The sequence below is a fragment of the Euphorbia lathyris genome, chromosome 3 (genome assembly GCF_963576675.1).
Source record: "Euphorbia lathyris chromosome 3, ddEupLath1.1, whole genome shotgun sequence".
NCBI lineage: Eukaryota > Viridiplantae > Streptophyta > Magnoliopsida > Malpighiales > Euphorbiaceae > Euphorbia > Euphorbia lathyris.
Window position 1 is genome coordinate 40,167,893 of NC_088912.1, and position 17,879 is coordinate 40,185,771.

At 36.8% G+C, this 17,879-nt stretch overlaps 2 protein-coding genes and 1 non-coding gene across 3 annotated transcripts; all 3 read left to right on the top strand.

Moving 5' to 3' along the window:
* The first annotated feature begins 745 nt into the window (after positions 1-745).
* Positions 746-817, top strand: TRNAD-GUC (transfer RNA aspartic acid (anticodon GUC)). The gene has a single exon. It is a non-coding gene; the product is annotated as a tRNA-Asp (tRNA).
* A 4,982-nt stretch (positions 818-5,799) lies between these two features.
* On the top strand, positions 5,800-10,526 carry LOC136221599 (exosome complex component RRP41-like). The gene is made up of 7 exons (XM_066008986.1): positions 5,800-6,156; positions 7,605-7,683; positions 7,868-7,970; positions 8,073-8,193; positions 8,896-8,984; positions 9,960-10,109; positions 10,192-10,526. The coding sequence occupies exons 1-7, from the start codon at positions 6,018-6,020 to the stop codon at positions 10,279-10,281; spliced, it is 771 nt and encodes a 256-aa protein (XP_065865058.1). The 5' UTR covers positions 5,800-6,017; the 3' UTR covers positions 10,282-10,526.
* A 490-nt stretch (positions 10,527-11,016) lies between these two features.
* Positions 11,017-12,779, top strand: LOC136222024 (lysM domain receptor-like kinase 4). Its single transcript, XM_066009502.1, has one exon. The coding sequence runs from the start codon at positions 11,017-11,019 to the stop codon at positions 12,760-12,762; it is 1,746 nt and encodes a 581-aa protein (XP_065865574.1). The 3' UTR covers positions 12,763-12,779.
* Positions 12,780-17,879: the final 5,100 nt, after the last annotated feature.

Below are 17,879 nucleotides of genomic sequence, written 5' to 3' on the forward strand. Positions count from 1 at the left end.
CTTCATCCCTCTTCTTCTTCCTTTATTTTTTTCTTTTTTTTAAGTTTCGGAAATTTCCAGATTTCCGAAGAAATCTGGAATTTTCCCGAAATCTGAAAATTCCAGATTTCGGGAAAATTCCAGATTTCTTCGAGTAAGGGAATTAAAAAAAAGAATAGAAAAAAAGAAGAAGAAGAAGGAGGAAGAAGAAAAAGGAAGAAGAAAGAAGAAGAAGGAGGAGAGAAGGAAGAAGGAGGAGGAGAGAAGGAAGAAGAAGAAGAAGGAATAAGAAGAAGGGAGAAGGAAGAAGATGAAGGAGGAGAGAGAAGAAGAAGGATGAGAGGAAGAAGAAGAAAAAGAAAAAGAAAAAAGAAAAAGAAAAAGAAAAAGAAAAAAGAAAAATTAAAAAAATCGAATTTCCAACCTTACCCTTGTGCCACGTCAGCATTTTAACACCGTTAAGCCATTTTCCGTTTTTTGGTTAACGGCGCAAACCACAGTCCTTTTTTTTTGTAAAAACAAACCACATGAGTTTTTTTGGAACAACATCAAACCACAGGGGTTGTTTTTGGAATTTACCCTAATATATAATACTAACTGATTAGTGTATTTTGCAATGTTTGGAAGTCCAAATAATTGTCTAACTTTTTAATTTGGATATCAAACATATGTAATTGATATGAACAAATGATATTATATGATGAGTTTAAAGGATTGTTAAGTAGGTTGATGATAAGATTAAAACCAAAAAGGTGACAAACATTCAGTCGTTGTAGTATAGTGGTAAGTATTCCCGCCTGTCACGCGGGTGACCTGGGTTCGATCCCCGGCAACGGCGATTTTTTAAAATATTTTTTTTATTTTTTTATTAATACTCCATTTATTCTTTTTTATAAGTCGTTTAAGGTTTTTTTTTTATCAAACCCAATGTAATATTAATGATACTACTAAAATGACTACTTTTAATATTTCTCTCCTAAATCTCCAATTTCTATGCAAAATTCCTTCTCTTCTTAATTTTTATAGTTTAATTAAGATTATTTGCATTAATAGATAAAGCCCTCACTTACCATAAATAGGGAAAAATTAGAGAAAATATTATTAAAAGTGTATTGGTAATATAAAACGACATATAAAAATGAACAAACTAAAAAAGCTAAAGCATCATATAATAAAAAAGGGAGGGAGTATTAATTTCAAACGAAAATTACAATAGAAAAATAAAAAACAGAGAGGAAAATTCATAATACATGGTAAACGGTAATAGTGGTAGTAGTTGATGTGGTTGAATCCTGAACGTCCTATTGGAAACCTACTATTGAAAAGAAACAAGGTTAAAAGGGGTTGTTGTCTGGCTAACTCACTCTCGAGGATGAACACAACAATAAATCAAAAGTTGTAATGTAAGCTTAATGAAATGAATGAAGTAGTGTACCTAGACCTGAGCTTACTCTATTTATAATGTGACAAACTGTAGAAGATGGTTATGAGTTGAAGAGCGAGATGTGCTATGTGTCACCAATTGATAGGTGAACGTACGCTCAAATATCAAGCTTGATATTCACAAAATCGAGCATGATTGCTATAAAGATCCTTGACTGTGTCTTTTGACACTTCTCGAGTCGAGGTATCTAATATGATTCATATTGTCTATTTTTCTGTGGAGGTGCGCCATGTTCTCTTTCCCCGAATGCTGGTTCGTGTCTCTTAAGTTCCATATGGCGAGTTTATATTCTCTCGATATCAGATGTCTCCCCCCGACGTATGGAAATGGCAACGTCGTGTGGCCGAGAAGCAACAGTTTCTTCTTTTCGGAAACTAATTCACACGACGTGTGGGTGATTCCACACATCGTGGGAGCTAGTTTCTCAAACTTAAGAACACCACAAAACTTGACAAAATGAATAAAACTTAACGATAAAAAGTTACGAAACAAATACAAATTGTATAATAACATATAAAAGCAACATAAAATAATTCAAAATGCTGAAATAAAGTAGCACACACGAACACTAGTGCGAAGGTGCCGCCACCCCTCTGTACGAACAAAATTTGTACTAATTCCAAAAGTACAAATTACAAAACATAAAAACGAAATAAAATATGGGAAAGAAAACTTTCTCATCACTGTGGTGGTGGTGGCGATGGCCAATCAAACCCAAATTGATCATTATATCCTTGGACGAAGTAGTCGAAGTTAGCGTAAAATGCTTGTGCATTAGCCCGATCTTGTGCTTGATTATCAAGTAGTTGTTAGAGTATGAGCGTGTTTCGATTCGCCGCCTCGTCATTCCGTTGGGCCATCTCATAACTTTGTTGTGCCAAGTCATAGCCCCGTTGCATCAATTGATGGTACTCCATATTGTGGGCTTCAATCATGTCAAGGTGGGATGAAATTTGAAGGAAGCCCGGGTGTTGGTTGAAATTCGCCTCTTAGTACGGGCCTTAGAGTGTCCCCCAAAACTACCTACGGTGGCCTTCTCCTTTCTATGCTCCTCACCGTGTTCCTCGTGTTGCGGTCCGGGTGCTTAGTTAGATGTACCCGCTTCTCCCAATTTCAGCCCCTTTAACAATGATGCATCAATGAGTTTCGGGGCGAGAGATGCTAAACCTACAAAAGAAACATTCAGCAATAATTTTTCGGCAAAAATAGTTACCCAATGGCCTAAACCAAGCCCCGACCTCTTCTTTTTATTCATTGTTTTCATTAATTCCTCTACAAGGAACACAATATCACACTCAATGTTGGTTTTTCTACAAAAAGGGCATGGAGCTTCCTCTCGTTCACCTTGTTTGTCTCGGTCTTGCCACAAAACATATAAGCAATAAATTTGTACAAAAGATAAAGGATTGGTTCCTGAATCATACTAGACCTCATATTAGTCACATTGAAGTCGTCACTCCGTATGATTGTTTTCGAAAACTGCTCCGTCTTTTGACATTTTAATGTGTACTTCACCCATTTGGAGTTTTGTGAGAAGGGCCTCCCCACCAATCTCAAGTGTAACCACCGAGCATTATCTTCATCCGCACCCGTCAAGGATGTGTAAAATTCTTCTACAAAGGATGGGTAGACCAAGGTACATGCATTGGCCATATCTTTCCACGTCAGACTCTCAAGTTTCTCTATGAATGGAACCAACAAGTCTTTTTCAATTAATAACTCTCGGTCAAAGTAGGGAAATGCTTCACATGGGGAATATGAGATGGCCTCGAATCACTTTGCCTCATCTTTGTTGAGGATGGCAAATGAAGCTCCCACCCTCCTAGAGATGGCAGTGGGACGTAAAGCTTGTGGTTGGGCGCTTGATTCGGCTTGCTCTCGTGCTAGGCGTGCCGCTTCCATTCAGTCGGTTTCCTTAGCCGGAACCTTAACACCCTTTCTTTCTCTTCCCATATTCTATCACAACAATTGTTAAACAAAAGAAATAAAACAAGTTAAAAGGATATTGGTGAGAGTTCAAATGGTATGGAGTGTGGGATATGTGACTGTTAATGGTGTTAAATAGGAAGATTTGGAGGAAGAAGAAGGTGTAATTAATTTTATTTATTGTGTAGGTTTATGGAAAAGTGAAAAAGCTGTATAAGGCATCGAAGAGTTCGTGTGTGGAAATGGAAAATGTGTATGTGGGAAGTGAAGATGAGGAAGTGAAAAAGTTGTATGTGGAAGTGGAAAATGTTGTGTTGGGAAGGTAAAAAGGTGATTGGAGGGGATTCATATGTAAAAAATGGTGTTTTTGAGGTTTCTGGGATTGCCAAAAAGTACATCTCTAACTCTTCAATTTGGTCCTCCCTGCGAGCCGTTTTGGAGGAAATCAAGATTGATACTGTCTGGTGGATTGGAGAAGGTTCTATCCGCAATTTCTAGGTTGACAGGTGGGTAGAGCCCATTATTGCAGAGCAAATGAATATTCCTGCTTCTGCACGAGTCAATCTGTTTGAGCCTATTCTTAACTTTAGGCATAATGGCTCGTGGGTTAACTTACAATCTCTGCATATGGATGTTCAGGCGGCAGTGCATCGGGTTGAAGTTATGACTGAGTCTGACTCTTGTATCTGGAGCCCAGCAGAATCTGGTAAGCTTACTGTAAAAGCGTTCTATGATAGCCGTTCTTTAGGAGACCAGGTTGGCTGGAGTTCTTTCGTATGGAATTCGTTCACTCCGCCCCGTAGATCTGCGATTTGTTGGAAACTGATTCATGGGAAGCTAGCGACACAACAGCTGCTTCAGAAGCATGGGATTCATCTGGCGCAAAGGTGCGCTCTCTGCAAGAAGGAAGAAGAATCAACAGATCATCTCTTTGTCACCTGCGGAATTACACGAGAGTTGTGGTCCATGGTCTTTAACGAGTTCAGTATGGGCTGCGGATTTACTGCCTCTTTTGCTGATTTCTTCAAAGTTTTAAGGCTGTTGAGCTAGGAGATGTAAAAGGAGAATGTGGATTTCCGCAGTAATCACCTGCGTCTGGTTTATCTGGACGACGCGTAACAGAGCTATATTCGACTCAGATCTCCCTTCAATCCAAAACCTCAGGTACAAGCTTATGATCTATATCAGGGAAAGAAGTGCCAATTCTGAGAATGACGCTCGAGTGATAAATGAGCCTGAGTGCATTACTGTTCGCTGGATTGCGCCTCCAACTGGTTGGATCAAGGTTAACACAGACGGAGCCGTGAATTCTTCTGGAAACGCCGGAGCAGGAGGCATCTTTAGGAATTCTAGAGGATTTGTGGTTGGCTATTTTGCCCTCCCCTTGAATTGTTCGTCTGCCCACATCGCTGAGCTTAGAGCAATTGTGTTTGCCATTAACTCTGCCTGGGAAAGAAATTGGAGATGCATCTGGATTGAATCTAACTCGGCTTATGCGGTTCAGCTTCTAAACAATGGAAGGTCTGAGGTCCCTTGGGTAATCAGGAGAGAATGGCAATCCTGCTTAACTAAGCTTTCGGTTATGAATTGGCGTGCCACTCACATTTACAGAGAAGGAAATCAAGCAGCTGACCGACTGGCCAATCATGGGAAGAATATCGAGGCGATATACTGGTGTCACTCTGCGCCTCACTTTTGTCAAAGCTTCGTATTTGATGACATTTGCAATGTAGCTCATATTCGTGTTTTGTAGTTTTTCTCTTTCATTTTTTCATTCTTTTTCCCTTTTTCCTCCCTTTGTAATCTTCCTTTTTTTTAATAACATTCGGGTTGTTGGTTGTGCTGGGGGTGCCAGCCTAGCTGGGATGTTCAGTCTTCCTTCGCGTCCCAACTTTGATGCAAAAAAATATGTAAAAAATGGTGAGAAATTGAATTTAGAGTATTTCTGTCGAAATACACTCACACGGCGTGTGACTATATTAGTTGAGGCTTATCGGTCTTAAGCCCACACAATGTGTCGTTGTGTTTCTGTGTGACTCTAAATTTCTAATTCAGACGACGTGTGACTTAGAAAAAAGGGGAATCCTTGCATCCCATGTCCATCATTTTGATAGTTTTTAAGTTTTGATACGCAAATTCATAAATTTAACTGTCCATATTAATTGAAAAATAATTTATTTGGCACGTTCGCATATTTGCAAAATATCACTAACGGTAGGCTTAAGGTTAAAAAAAAGTACCAGTTTAACGGTTGATAACAAAATGTAACACGTTATTTATATTATTCTGTTAAGTTCTGATTTCTTTTTCTATATATCTTTGACATAACTTACAATAATAATACGAATGGTGTGTTACTTTATTTATCAATAACTAAATTAATACTAAATTTTAAATATTAAATCAATATCGATGGTATTTTATAGGCAGAGCCTAGATTAATACTTGGCTTCAGCTGTGGCATTACTTTAAACATTCAAGCGAGCCCAAGGGTGAATCAACGTCTTCACTATATATTTTGAACCAAATCCCGAGTTCTGTAGCATAGCTCAATTGCTCAGCCTCCGCATTCCTCATCAATTTGACATTTGAAGAAGAATAGGTCTTGAAAGACTATTAGACCTTCATCAATCGTTCCCGCCAGCCAGAGACAGAAAGAGGAAAAGAAATGGCGACGAAACCCAGTTCAGCTCCGACCACATACTCTCCAAATCCGACCTGGAAATCCCGGCCTTCCATTTTCAAGGACTCTGATGTTGATTGGGTCCGTCCCGACGGCCGAAGCTTTCATGAGTGTCGACCTGCATGTAAAATCTTTGTCTCTATTTCCTTTAGTTTCTTGCTTCATATATGTTCTGTGAATTTGGGTTTTCTTATTTCGTTGAGCTGCTTGTACTTCCTAACTATAGCCTGTTACATACTCTATCGGTTGTCATTGTTTTTGTTTCTTTCTTTAATGATGTCCTTCATTTCGTAACTGGAATCAAATGGTAGTTTTTCAAGGTGTGTTGTTGATGTTTCATTTCTTATTACTTTTATCATATGGTCTTGAATTTTTATTTGGCTTGTTATTTCCCCTCTCGTTTGGTTCAAATGATTGATTGAGAAAAGTGCGGGCCTTTCTATCATGTGTATTTTTTTTTGCTTATGTACCATTCCAAAAAATGGGAAACAGGATGGCCTTTTTTTTTGGTGTTGATCTTGTATTTATCATTTCTACTGTGAAATGAGTGTGCTTTCTAATTGACTTTGTGCTAATTCAATTCTTAGACTTGAATGGTTCATGGAATTGTTTTATATCTCTGGTAAGTACTATGTAGTACGTGTGTCAGTTGTTTTCTGATGCAAATATTGAATTTCTCACTTTAAGAATTTTATATGGGGTTTGAATATCTGAATTCTTCTCTGCAGCTGACTCTTGCCTTTCTTATAGTCTGCCCTTCTTGGACCTCTCTTAGACAGTTAATCAGAACATGGATACTCAAGTATAATTGCCGAAAAAGAAAATCTAGGAAAATATTAGACTGACCTGGGTCTGAAGGGATTTGTGTTTGATACTTGATCCAAATTTGAGCAGGAATAATTTGTTGATTGATTGTCTAGCAGTCATTTTATGCATCATTGCACCTCTTCTTGGCAACATAGTTTTGACATAGTTTTCTAGGTTTATGCTTTATGCTATATAGTATATACCTTGTACGTCTCCACGTTTTAAGGGATTAAATGGCCCTTGTAACATATTTTATTATTCTTTGTATGGAAATTCTTTTCTAATGGTTATATATAAGTAATACTTGGCATTTTCAGAGTCTTATTAGTAAAATGATGATTTCATCAAATCTTCCTTAATCATATAGTTATTCTTTTTGCAGGATAATTTCAATGAAATTACTACTTACTAGAAAGGATTCTCAGAAAGTTTAGTTTTATGTGTCACACTTGCATCTGGGTTTAAGATCCTCTGTCTAACTATGTGCATTTAGTTGCTGTTGTCATCTTGTTTTCTCTTATATTTTCTTCTAAGAACTGCTTTAGATGTTTGAGTTAGTATAATGGATGAAAATGAATCTCTTTGTTTAGAAACATTTCTATGTTATAAACACTAAATCCTACCATTGCTTCGTTTAAAAGATGTTTACATGCATGCACCTTTGTCTTTATTGTCTTGCTGGACAGTACACTCATAAACATATGTTAATTGATGAGATTTTGGTTTCTTTTGCTTGGATGATGATAAATTCATTTTTACCTGCAGTTATGAGAACTTGTGCTGTCAATGCTGCTTCAGGATCAGCTTATGCGGAGTTTGGAAATACAAAAGTGATTGTGTCTGTGTAAGTTATCCTTTTCCATATGCATACATACTGTTCTTTTATTGATGTCAGATATTTCTTATCTTAGAATTTTCTTTCAACTATTAATCTTTGGTTTGGGTAGTGAGATAGATCCACCCTGTCCATTATGGCTTGCTATGGAATAGAATTAACTTTTGGATTTTATTGGTATCTCCTGATTCAGGTTTGGGCCTAGAGAAAGTAAGAAGGCAATGATGTACAGTGACGTAGGTCGCCTCAATTGCAACGTGAGCTATACAACTTTTGCTACTCCTGTTCGTGGACAGGTAGATGAGATAAAGGCATCAATGAAATTTATGATACTTATGTTAACTTATATTTTGATTTTACAAACATCTATATCTGATATGTGGAAATCCTTTTGTTAGGGACCAGACCATAAAGAATTTTCTTCAATGCTTTGTAAAGCTCTGGAAGGTGCAATAATGTTGGAAACTTTTCCCAAGACAACCGTAGATGTTTTTGCATTGGTATTGGAATCTGGTGGCAGTAAGTTTCAGCTTCACATTAAGTTTTGAATGGAGTGATTTGAATTCTAAAAGAAAAAAGACTAACCACACACACATCTAAGAGCAATATAACAAGTAGCTTGATAAACATATAGCATATATATAGTAATCTAGTATTTTAAATAATTTTATACTTTAAAAAGTTGTTGGTAAGGTAATTTTTATGTGCTATGTAGAACGTATTTAAAAATGTATTTTAGTGAACATTTGATATATAAGTAGTAATTGCTAGTAAATTTAATCAAACATATAGCATTTTTTCGGCTATCAGCTGTGTTACTTCAGACATTTAAAATTAAACATGTCCTGAACTGCATACACATACACTTATGCTCGTTGTTTTAGTACAACTAATATGTAGTTTTGAACAACAGTGTTATGTCTTATCTTCTAAAAGGATACACATGAATAATAGAAGACAATGTCTTAACATTAGAAAAAAGAGGGTTTAGGTGTCCAATGGGTTACGAAAAAAGTTCCTTGAGCCACAAGACTGATTAAATTAAAGTTTAGGCAGAAAGGGGTATATTTTCGTCATTGCACCAAAACAATGTTATGTGGTGCTTTTCATGCTTGTGTCAAAAAAGAATATATAGCATTCTCATGTATTCCTCATGTACTAAACAAGAGAAATTTTATGTAACTCTGGGCCTATTTATGAGCTTAATCTTATAATTTTCAGGTGATCTTCCTGTTGTAATCTCTTGTGCAAGCCTTGCCTTGGCCGATGCAGGGATAATGATGTATGACCTCGTTGCTGGAGTTTCAGTGGTATGTCTATTGCATAGACTTGGCTTCCTTTCACCTTCTCTATGTGCTTAAGCATTTCTCACATGAGTAGTCATTTATTTTCTCAATTTAAGCTGATCTGATTACTTTTTTTGATTGTTGACTGAAGCAAAAGTTTAAAAGATGAAATATTATTTGATTCCGGTGGAGAGCTAAAACTTCAAGAACGTTTCAGAAGTAATGTTTTTGAAATTAGTATGCATTATTGTATTGCCTTTATTTTCCGTCCGATATGTGTTCCTTGTCAGTGAACCCATGGAAGCTCAACCCTCTGCAATTCCAATGCTTCATCTGTGTTATTTCTTTGCTATCTCACAAGCTAGTAGCAAATCTTGTATTTGTGTTTAACAGTTTTAGGGCTCATAGTCCAATTTTGATTATAAGTTCTTGGTGAGATTATTATTTTATCTGTCCTATCTTTTTGCTGTTAGTTTCTCAACGAAATATCAACGATTAATAAGTGGGATTTAGTAAATTTTCCATAGGATTTAATTTCTGCATTTTGTAAATTTGTCTTGTTTTGGGAATACATAGATAAGGAGCAATAAAAGGAAAATAAGGGGTCATCTTCAGAAGATTTCAGCTTTCTTTGAAATACTGCCCTTTTCTTTTCTTTTCGTTTTTGGATGAAAATGCAACTGTTCAAGCTGAGGACGTTGGTTGGCTGCTGTAACACTTTTGGCTCATTGCACACTTCGTTTTTCTTCCTACTGTGGAATTCTTTCATACTGCGAAATGCTGTTTAAAACTTGTTTATGATCTAGGATCTGCAGCCTGAACATGCTTAGGCAGGGTACCTTCAATACTTTTTGATGCTTGTACTACTGCAGCCTTTTGTTTCTTGCACTCATTTGTTAAATCTAAGATGGATTTACTCTTTCGTATTAAGTTCATTTTGTCCCTTTTCTATTTTTTCCAAATTTTGAAATGTGCAATCAATGAACTTGTTTTGCATAGGCTGGTCTTGGTAAAAATCTGGTGATTGATCCAGTCTTGGAAGAGGAGAGCTGTCAGGATGGAAGCCTAATGATTACTTGTATGCCTTCTCGTTACGAGGTTACTCAGCTCACTGTTACTGGGGAGTGGTCTGCTGCAAAGATGAATGAGGTAGAATATATCACTCGATTTTCTTTTATCATTCTCACACATATCATATATGTCACATCTTTAATGTTGCTTTTACAAACAGGGAATGCAGCTTTGCCTCGATGCTTGTTCAAAGCTTGCGGAGATAATGAGATCATGCTTGAAACAGTCTGCTTTAGCTTCACAAGAGTAAAAAGAAACTAGGAGTAGTAATTTTACTAAATATAATAGATGACCCATTTTTGTCGCTTTCATTTCTTCATGGAGTCTTGTGGGGTTTTTGTGAAGGCTCCCAAATTCTCTGAAATTTTGCTTAACCGGTTCGGCTAACCCTATGTAATTTTCTCTCCCTTTGAATTCTTGCCAGTTGACTATTATGCGTTCCTGGATGAATTTGGGTTCACTTTTTCCTTTTCTTATCTTAACTTAGCTTGGGTGTATCCGGTTTTCATGGAGTTTGAGTGTTGGGTAAAAGATGATATTTTCTTACTGTTATACAAACTTGTCGTTTATGTACTCTTCCTTGTCCATGATTATATGAAGAAAATATCCGAATCACCTTTCATTGTAGAAAATAACCGAATCAAGTAAATTTATTGTTATTTTGATTGGATGTCCTATTTCATGGTGCTGGAAAGAAACAAACAAAAAATCTCAAAGCAAAGACATGCTACAGAAATTAAAACATCATAAAATGTCGTATTCTAAATTGTCTGGCCGGCTCTTGATGATGCTTTCAAGATGTCAATTTCCATTCAAAGTTTTAATATTTTTTAAATATTACATTGCTGATATGAGCTACAGTTTTTAGTCAAATAAAATAACAAGTTGATCATTCCCCAATCACTTACCTATATTGATTGTTCTTCGTGGAATCTTATGAGCTTTATTAAATCACTTCAACTGTTTGATCCTCGAAACATTAAACATGTTGTTTCCTTGGTTTATAATTCTAATGCTCACATGTTTTAATCTAACTCGATCTGATCCACAGTTTTATGATTCATCTGACTGTTCATCAGATTCCAGCTATCCAGGTTCAAGATACACTTGCAAATCTCACCACAAATCATGCTCTACTTTTTTAGTCTACAAAGCAAATCAAAACTTCAACTCTATCTCAACTATCTCTCGCTTGTTCCAATCCGATTTCCACGAGCTGCTTCGCCTAAACAACCTCTCTCCTTCTTCAGACATCCTTGTATCAGGTAGAGAAGTTCTTGTTCCTGTCATATGTTCTTGTATACACAACTTCTTTCAGGCAAATCTTAGCTACATTGTTCCTGAAAACACGACTCTTTCGGACATCGCTTGTGATGTTTTCGAAGCATTAGTGAAATTCAGTACTCTGCTAGCATCTCAAGGAAATGGTACTGAAATTCATTTGCCTTTGAAATGTGCCTGTCCTGATACAAATGATGAAGTTATGTACTTAATTACTTACCCTCTAGTAGAAGGAGATGGATTCAATCTATTAAGCAAAAAATTTGGTGTATCTCCTATGGATATATGGACTGCTAATCATTTTGACCCTTTTCCTACTGTTTATCCTAACACAACAATACTGATTCCACTGAAAAACCGTCCGGTCATCGATTTTGTTATCCCGGATTCTCCTCCTCCAGCTCCTGGTTTTCTTCCAACAATCACCGTCGAAAATTCGATCATGAAGTTAAAGAAACTGTACATTTTAGTCTCAGTGATAGGATTCTGTTTGATAGTTACAGCATTGGTTTTGTGTTTATGGTATGCAAAAACATTATACAAGAGAAAGATTCATACTTTAATGTCTTTTAATACTCGAAGCTCTCCGCTTTCGTGTTCGACATTAAGAAGCTCTCCGAAATCAGGAAATTCATGTCTATCCCCTGATCTTCTAGTTGGAGTCAAGTATTCTTTGAAGCATTATAGCATGGAGGAACTCCGAAAGGCGACAAACGATTTCAGTGAAGCAAACAAAATTGGAGATAGAGCGTATAAGGCGACGTCATTGATTGATAATACTGATATGATGATCAAGCAAATGAGGTTCGAAGATACAAGAAAAATGATTGATGTTCATACCAAAATCAATCACATAAACATAGTGAATTTGCTCGGCGCGTGCTACGGAGATAACAACTTGTCATGCTCGTACCTGGCATTCGAGTTACCGAGCAATGGCTGCTTGAGGAAATGCTTATCGGATTCAACTAGTTCGCTTCCATGGCATAGGCGCATACAAATAGCTTTCGATATAGCTACAGCTCTACATTATCTGCATAACTGCATCTTTCCTTCATATGCTCATATGGATGTGAACAGCAGAAACATTTTGATAACAGAGAAATGGAGAGCAAAATTGACAAATATAAGAGCAGACATTGTAGGTGAATCTTCTGAGAGGGTAGATGTTTTCGAATACGGTGTAGTTTTGCTTGAGCTTATGTCAGGAAGAGAAGATAAGAAAGATGGAAAATTGTTGAAAGATTGTGTAGGATTTTTAGGAGGTGATGATAGTGAAGGAAGTTGTTTTGAGAAGCTGAGAATCTTCATGGATCCAAGTTTGAAGGAAGATTATCCACTTGCAGAGGCGTTGTGTTTAGGTGTTTTAGCTAAGGCATGCGTAGAAGATGATCCTCTGCATAGACCTTCTATGGATGATGTTCATAAAGTTATTGTTAGATTGGTTTGACTGCAACTTTTATCAATTTTAACTAATTTGATTGTAATAAAGCAAATGTTTTTCATAGGATTTATTTAATAAAACCACCATTCATTAAGAATGCTTCAAAATTTACATATTTAATAGTTTGAAAAATTCAGGACTGTCGACTCCCACGTTTTATATGGGATAAAGCGATTCCATCGAGTTTACAAATGGCGTTCTATACTTCTCCCTTTGATCAGTGGTTAAAGACGAACCTAGGACAGGCATGGCCTATTTTTTTTGCTTTCAGTATCTGGTGGCTTTGGAAATGGCGAAACGAGAGGATCTTCATCTCTGTCACTCCAAATGTCTATGCTATCGACAAAATTGTCTACTTTTGTGAGGAATTTCTCAGAGTACAAAAGCTTCTACACACTGACTCGTTACTTCCGAAGCATCTGATATGGGTTTCGTGGCATCCACCTCACCCGAGATGGATGAAATTGAACACCGACCGGACTGTAAAGGAAATCCTGGCATGGCGTCAGCAGGTGGTCTGCTCAGAGACGAGCAGGGACGTTGGTGTGGAGGCTTTGGTGCAAACATTGGATATTGTACCTCCACCGCTGTTGAGTTATGGGGTCTCATTTTTGGACTTCAACTAGCCTGGGATCAGGGAATCAGGAAGCTCATTGTGGAATTGGACTCGAGAGTCATCTTACAATACATGGCAGGGGGTATGGAGATGCAGCATCCGTTTTCTTGGCTAATTCAGAGGTGTGCTGATCTCCGGGACAGACAGTGGAGTGATCTTTTTATACATACCTACAGTGCAGGTAACAGGGCAGCGGATTGGTTGGCGAATTTCGCAGTGAGTTTTCCTTTGGGTCACCATGAGTTTGATGCGCCTCCTGCAGTATCCAGGGAACTCTTGCATCCGATTGCAGGGGTTCTGTTCTTAGCCGTTTAGTTCGTCTCTAATCTTTTTGCTTTCTCTTTTTTCCCTGTTGTCTTGGGCTTTTAGCCTTCCTTTACCAACCTATCAAATATAACTAATCCAATCCAAATGAATCCATATATTTTAATTCTAATGGTTTTATCCATGAGTTTGATGGAATCCAACCCATGTAAGGAATTGATTGATTGGGTATGGTTGAATTTTTATTCAAATATTTGCATGTAGTTTTTTTATTCTCTTATTATCCATTTAAAAACAAGTTTATTACAAAATATTATTAGAATTCATATATTAAATTAAGAGTGTTAAATAACAAATTGTAGTTTAAAGTATGTACAAACGGAAACTTTATTTATTTTAAAAATACAAAAAAAAAATGAGAAAAACTAAAAACTTAGAAAAACAAAGTGAAACAAAATGTGAAAGCCGCAAAAAACGAAAAAAATAGAAAAACAAGAAAAATAGAAAAATTGGTAAAACAAAAAAACAAGAAAATTTGTAAAACGAACAAAACATGAAAAATTGAAAATTAGAATCAATTTATATGCAATTGAAATTAAAAAATAAAAAATTTACATGTGTTTTTTAATAATATATGAAATTGAATGAACTTATGAACGTTATGAATCAAATTGGTCATAACTGTATTTTATGGATAAAATTGCTCATACCTGTCAACATTATGGATATTTTTTATATCTTATTCTCGGATAGGTTGAACCTTATCACAATAAATAATAACTTTTGTAAAACAAACTCAAAATTTTAATTATAACAAAAAAGAAACCTAAGCCTCTTGATATCGGAATACCAATTACTCTCTGATAGTAGACCTTGAGTCACCTGAGAAGGGAGAAAACCGTCAGACAGGGGTCGGAGACCGACGAACCTTCTCTGATGCTTAAGTCAGTATAAAAATACATAACTTGAAAGCTATTTAGTAGAAGCGAGTAGTAAAGAATTGTGTACATGATATCATGATTTCCATGCTAGTTATAGACAATTATTTACGTCATTGTTTGTAGCTTTGTACATATGCAGCTCATTATTGGTTTGGAATCTATATTTACACAATGTGTTGATTTGAGCGTGTTTCTTGAGTTCCGAAGCTCTTCTCCTGTATTTATTCCGGAAAGGCCCTTCTGGATGGATGTGTTGGCCGAATATAATAAATAATGGGTATGAGTTTATTTGCTTAAGCGCATAGCATTATTTAATACCATATCATCTCTTATTAAGGATATTTTAGAATTTTAGAAATTGTAAAATTTCAAATTTTGTATTCAGATTCTTAGAATTTCAGAATGTCTAGAATTTCAAAAATTTCAAATTTTTAGAATTCCAAAAATTCTAGAATTTCAGAAATTATGAAATTTTAGAAATTCTGGCATTCAAATTTCAGAAATTTTGGAATCGAAAATTCTAAAAATTCTAGAATTTTAAAAATTCAGGAATTCAAATTTCAGAAATTCTAGAATTCTAAAAATTGTGGAAATTCCTTGGAATTTCAAAAATTCTGGAATTTTAGGAATTTTGAAATTCTAGAAAAAATCGAATTCCAGAAATTCTGGAATTCCAAAAATTATAGAAATTCTAGAATTCCAAACTTTTTGGAATTTTAGATTTCTGGAATTTTAAAAATTCTAGTAATACAAAAATTCTGGAATTTCAGAAATTTTAAATTCTAAATTTTTTACAAAAATTTCTGAAATTAAATTCTAGAAATCTGGAATTCCAGAAAAAAGAGAGAGCCAATAAGTCACTGAAAAAAGGATGAGTGAAAAAATCTCAAAAATACCGTTAGATTATAAAGGTGTCAAGTCGTTTATTTTGAAGCAAAAAAACTCACATGTACCAATCTACGAAAAAGTGAATGCATGTGATTTTTTTTCTTCAAAATTAACTAAAAAATTAATATCATTTACGTTCTATTTGGTATAAATATTTGTATTTTATTATGATGACAGTCATTTATCATAAGTGTCATCTGATGATTAAGTAAATTTTGAATTAAACGTGCGTTTTCTTTATATGACAGAATTGTATCATCGGAAGACCACATATGAATTGAGTTGGTTTACATTTAAGCTTTCAGATGACATATTTTAATATACTGTCACGAAAAACAATCAAACGACATGAAAACAAATGTCTGTAATGTATCTTGTGTCATATGAAAGGAAAAATGTGTTAATTAGAATCCCTTGCCTTGTATTGATTTGGAATAAGATATTTATACATGAGATTACAATGTGAATGCTGTAAAATCTAGCTAATTTACAGCTAATATAATTCCTTAATTTGTGGCTGATTTACATTACTAATATTACCATAATTGTCTAACACACCCCCGTAGTCGAAACGGGAGGAGGATGAACGTTGAGACTAGACCGAAAGTCTTCAAAAAGAATCTGAGGAAGACCTTTGGTGAAGATGTCAGCGATTTGGTGCCGAGAAGGTACGTGAAGAACTCTGACCTCCCCTCTTGAAACCTTTTCACGGACGAAGTGTATGTCCATCTCAATGTGTTTTGTCCTCTGATGTTGGACCGGGTTACCGGACAAATAAACAGCACTGACATTGTCACAATAAACCAAGGTGGATTTCCGAATCGGTAGATGGAGCTCTAGAAGGAGATTCCGAATCCAACAGGTTTCTGAGACAACATTAGCGACCCCGCGGTATTCCGCTTCAGCACTCGAGCGAGAAAGAGTTGGCTGACGCTTGGCAGACCAGGATATGAGGTTGTCCCCAAGGAATACACAGTACCCAGAAGTAGATCGACGAGTGTCAGGACATCCGCCCCAATCAGCATCAGTATAAGAGACTAATGAATCAAGGGAAGAAGCTGTGAGATGAAGCCCATAATCAAGAGTTCCTTTAACATAGCGGAGAAATATTAGTAATGTAAATCAGCCACAAATTAAGGAATTATATTAGCTGTAAATTAGCTAGATTTTAAAGCATTCACATTGTAATCTCATGTATAAATATCTCATTCCAAATCAATACAAGGCAAGGGATTCCAATTAACATGGTATCAGAGCTCAAGTGTCTGATGATAGTCTCTCGTAAAGCAGGAGAAGAAGCTGTAAGGACTATGTCGTCAACATATAGGAGCAAATAGGCGGTCTCGGTCCCACGATGAAAGACAAAGAGTGAGTGATCAGACTTGCTATGTGAGAAACCCAAAGTTGCAAGAAAAGAGGCAAACCGTTGGTACCACGCCCGAGGAGCTTGTTTTAAACCATACAGTGACTTTTGGAGGAGACAAACATGTTCCGGATAGTTGGGATCTCTGAACCCCATTGGCTGATGCATATAAACTGTCTCAGAGAGATTGCCGTGAAGGAAAGCATTCTTAACATCGAGTTGGTGGAGACCCCAATTTTTGGATAGAGCAATGCTGAGAACGGCACGGATCGTTGCAGGTTTAACAACTGGACTAAAAGTCTCGCCACAATCTACACCAACTAGTTGATTAGCACCATTGCCAACAAGGCGAGCCTTATAGCGCGTAAAGGAACCATCTGCATTAAATTTGTGCCTGAAAATCCACCAACTACGCAAAATGTTAGCATTAGGAGGACGGGGTACAAGGACCCACGTCTTATTTTCAATAAGAGCTCTATATTCATCGGCCATGGCACTTTTCCAATTTGGGTCTTGTAATGCGAGGGAAGGGTTCAAGGGTAATGGAGAAAGAGTGGAAGCGTTGAGGTTTAATTTATGGATGGGCTTAAAAATTCCTGTTTGGCTTCGGGTGACCATGGGATGGGTGGATATTATTGGGGGGGAAGTAGGCTCAGGGGAGAGGGTGTCATTAGTGGAAGGAGAATGATAGGGGCTAGGCTGTTGGTCCTGTTGTGGAGGCCCAGGCGGACTGAGTGAGTGGGCGGGGCTGGGCTGGTCAATTGGTCCGGGTGGGCTGGGAGGTGGACTGGCGGGCGTGATAGGATGGTGGCATTGGGGAGATGGCGGGTTGGGCTGTGGAGACGCTGATTGGTGTTGGGTCGGATCTGTAGTAGGCTGAGGTGGGATTAGATATGGGTCAGCTTGGGTAGAAGATAACGGGCCTGGATTAGGGATATGGAGAGTGGACGAAATGGCAGTAGGGAAAGGTGAGGATTTAGCAAATGGGAAATGGCTTTCGTCGAATACAACGTGTCGGGAAATAACAATTTTGCGTGTAGAGACGTCATAG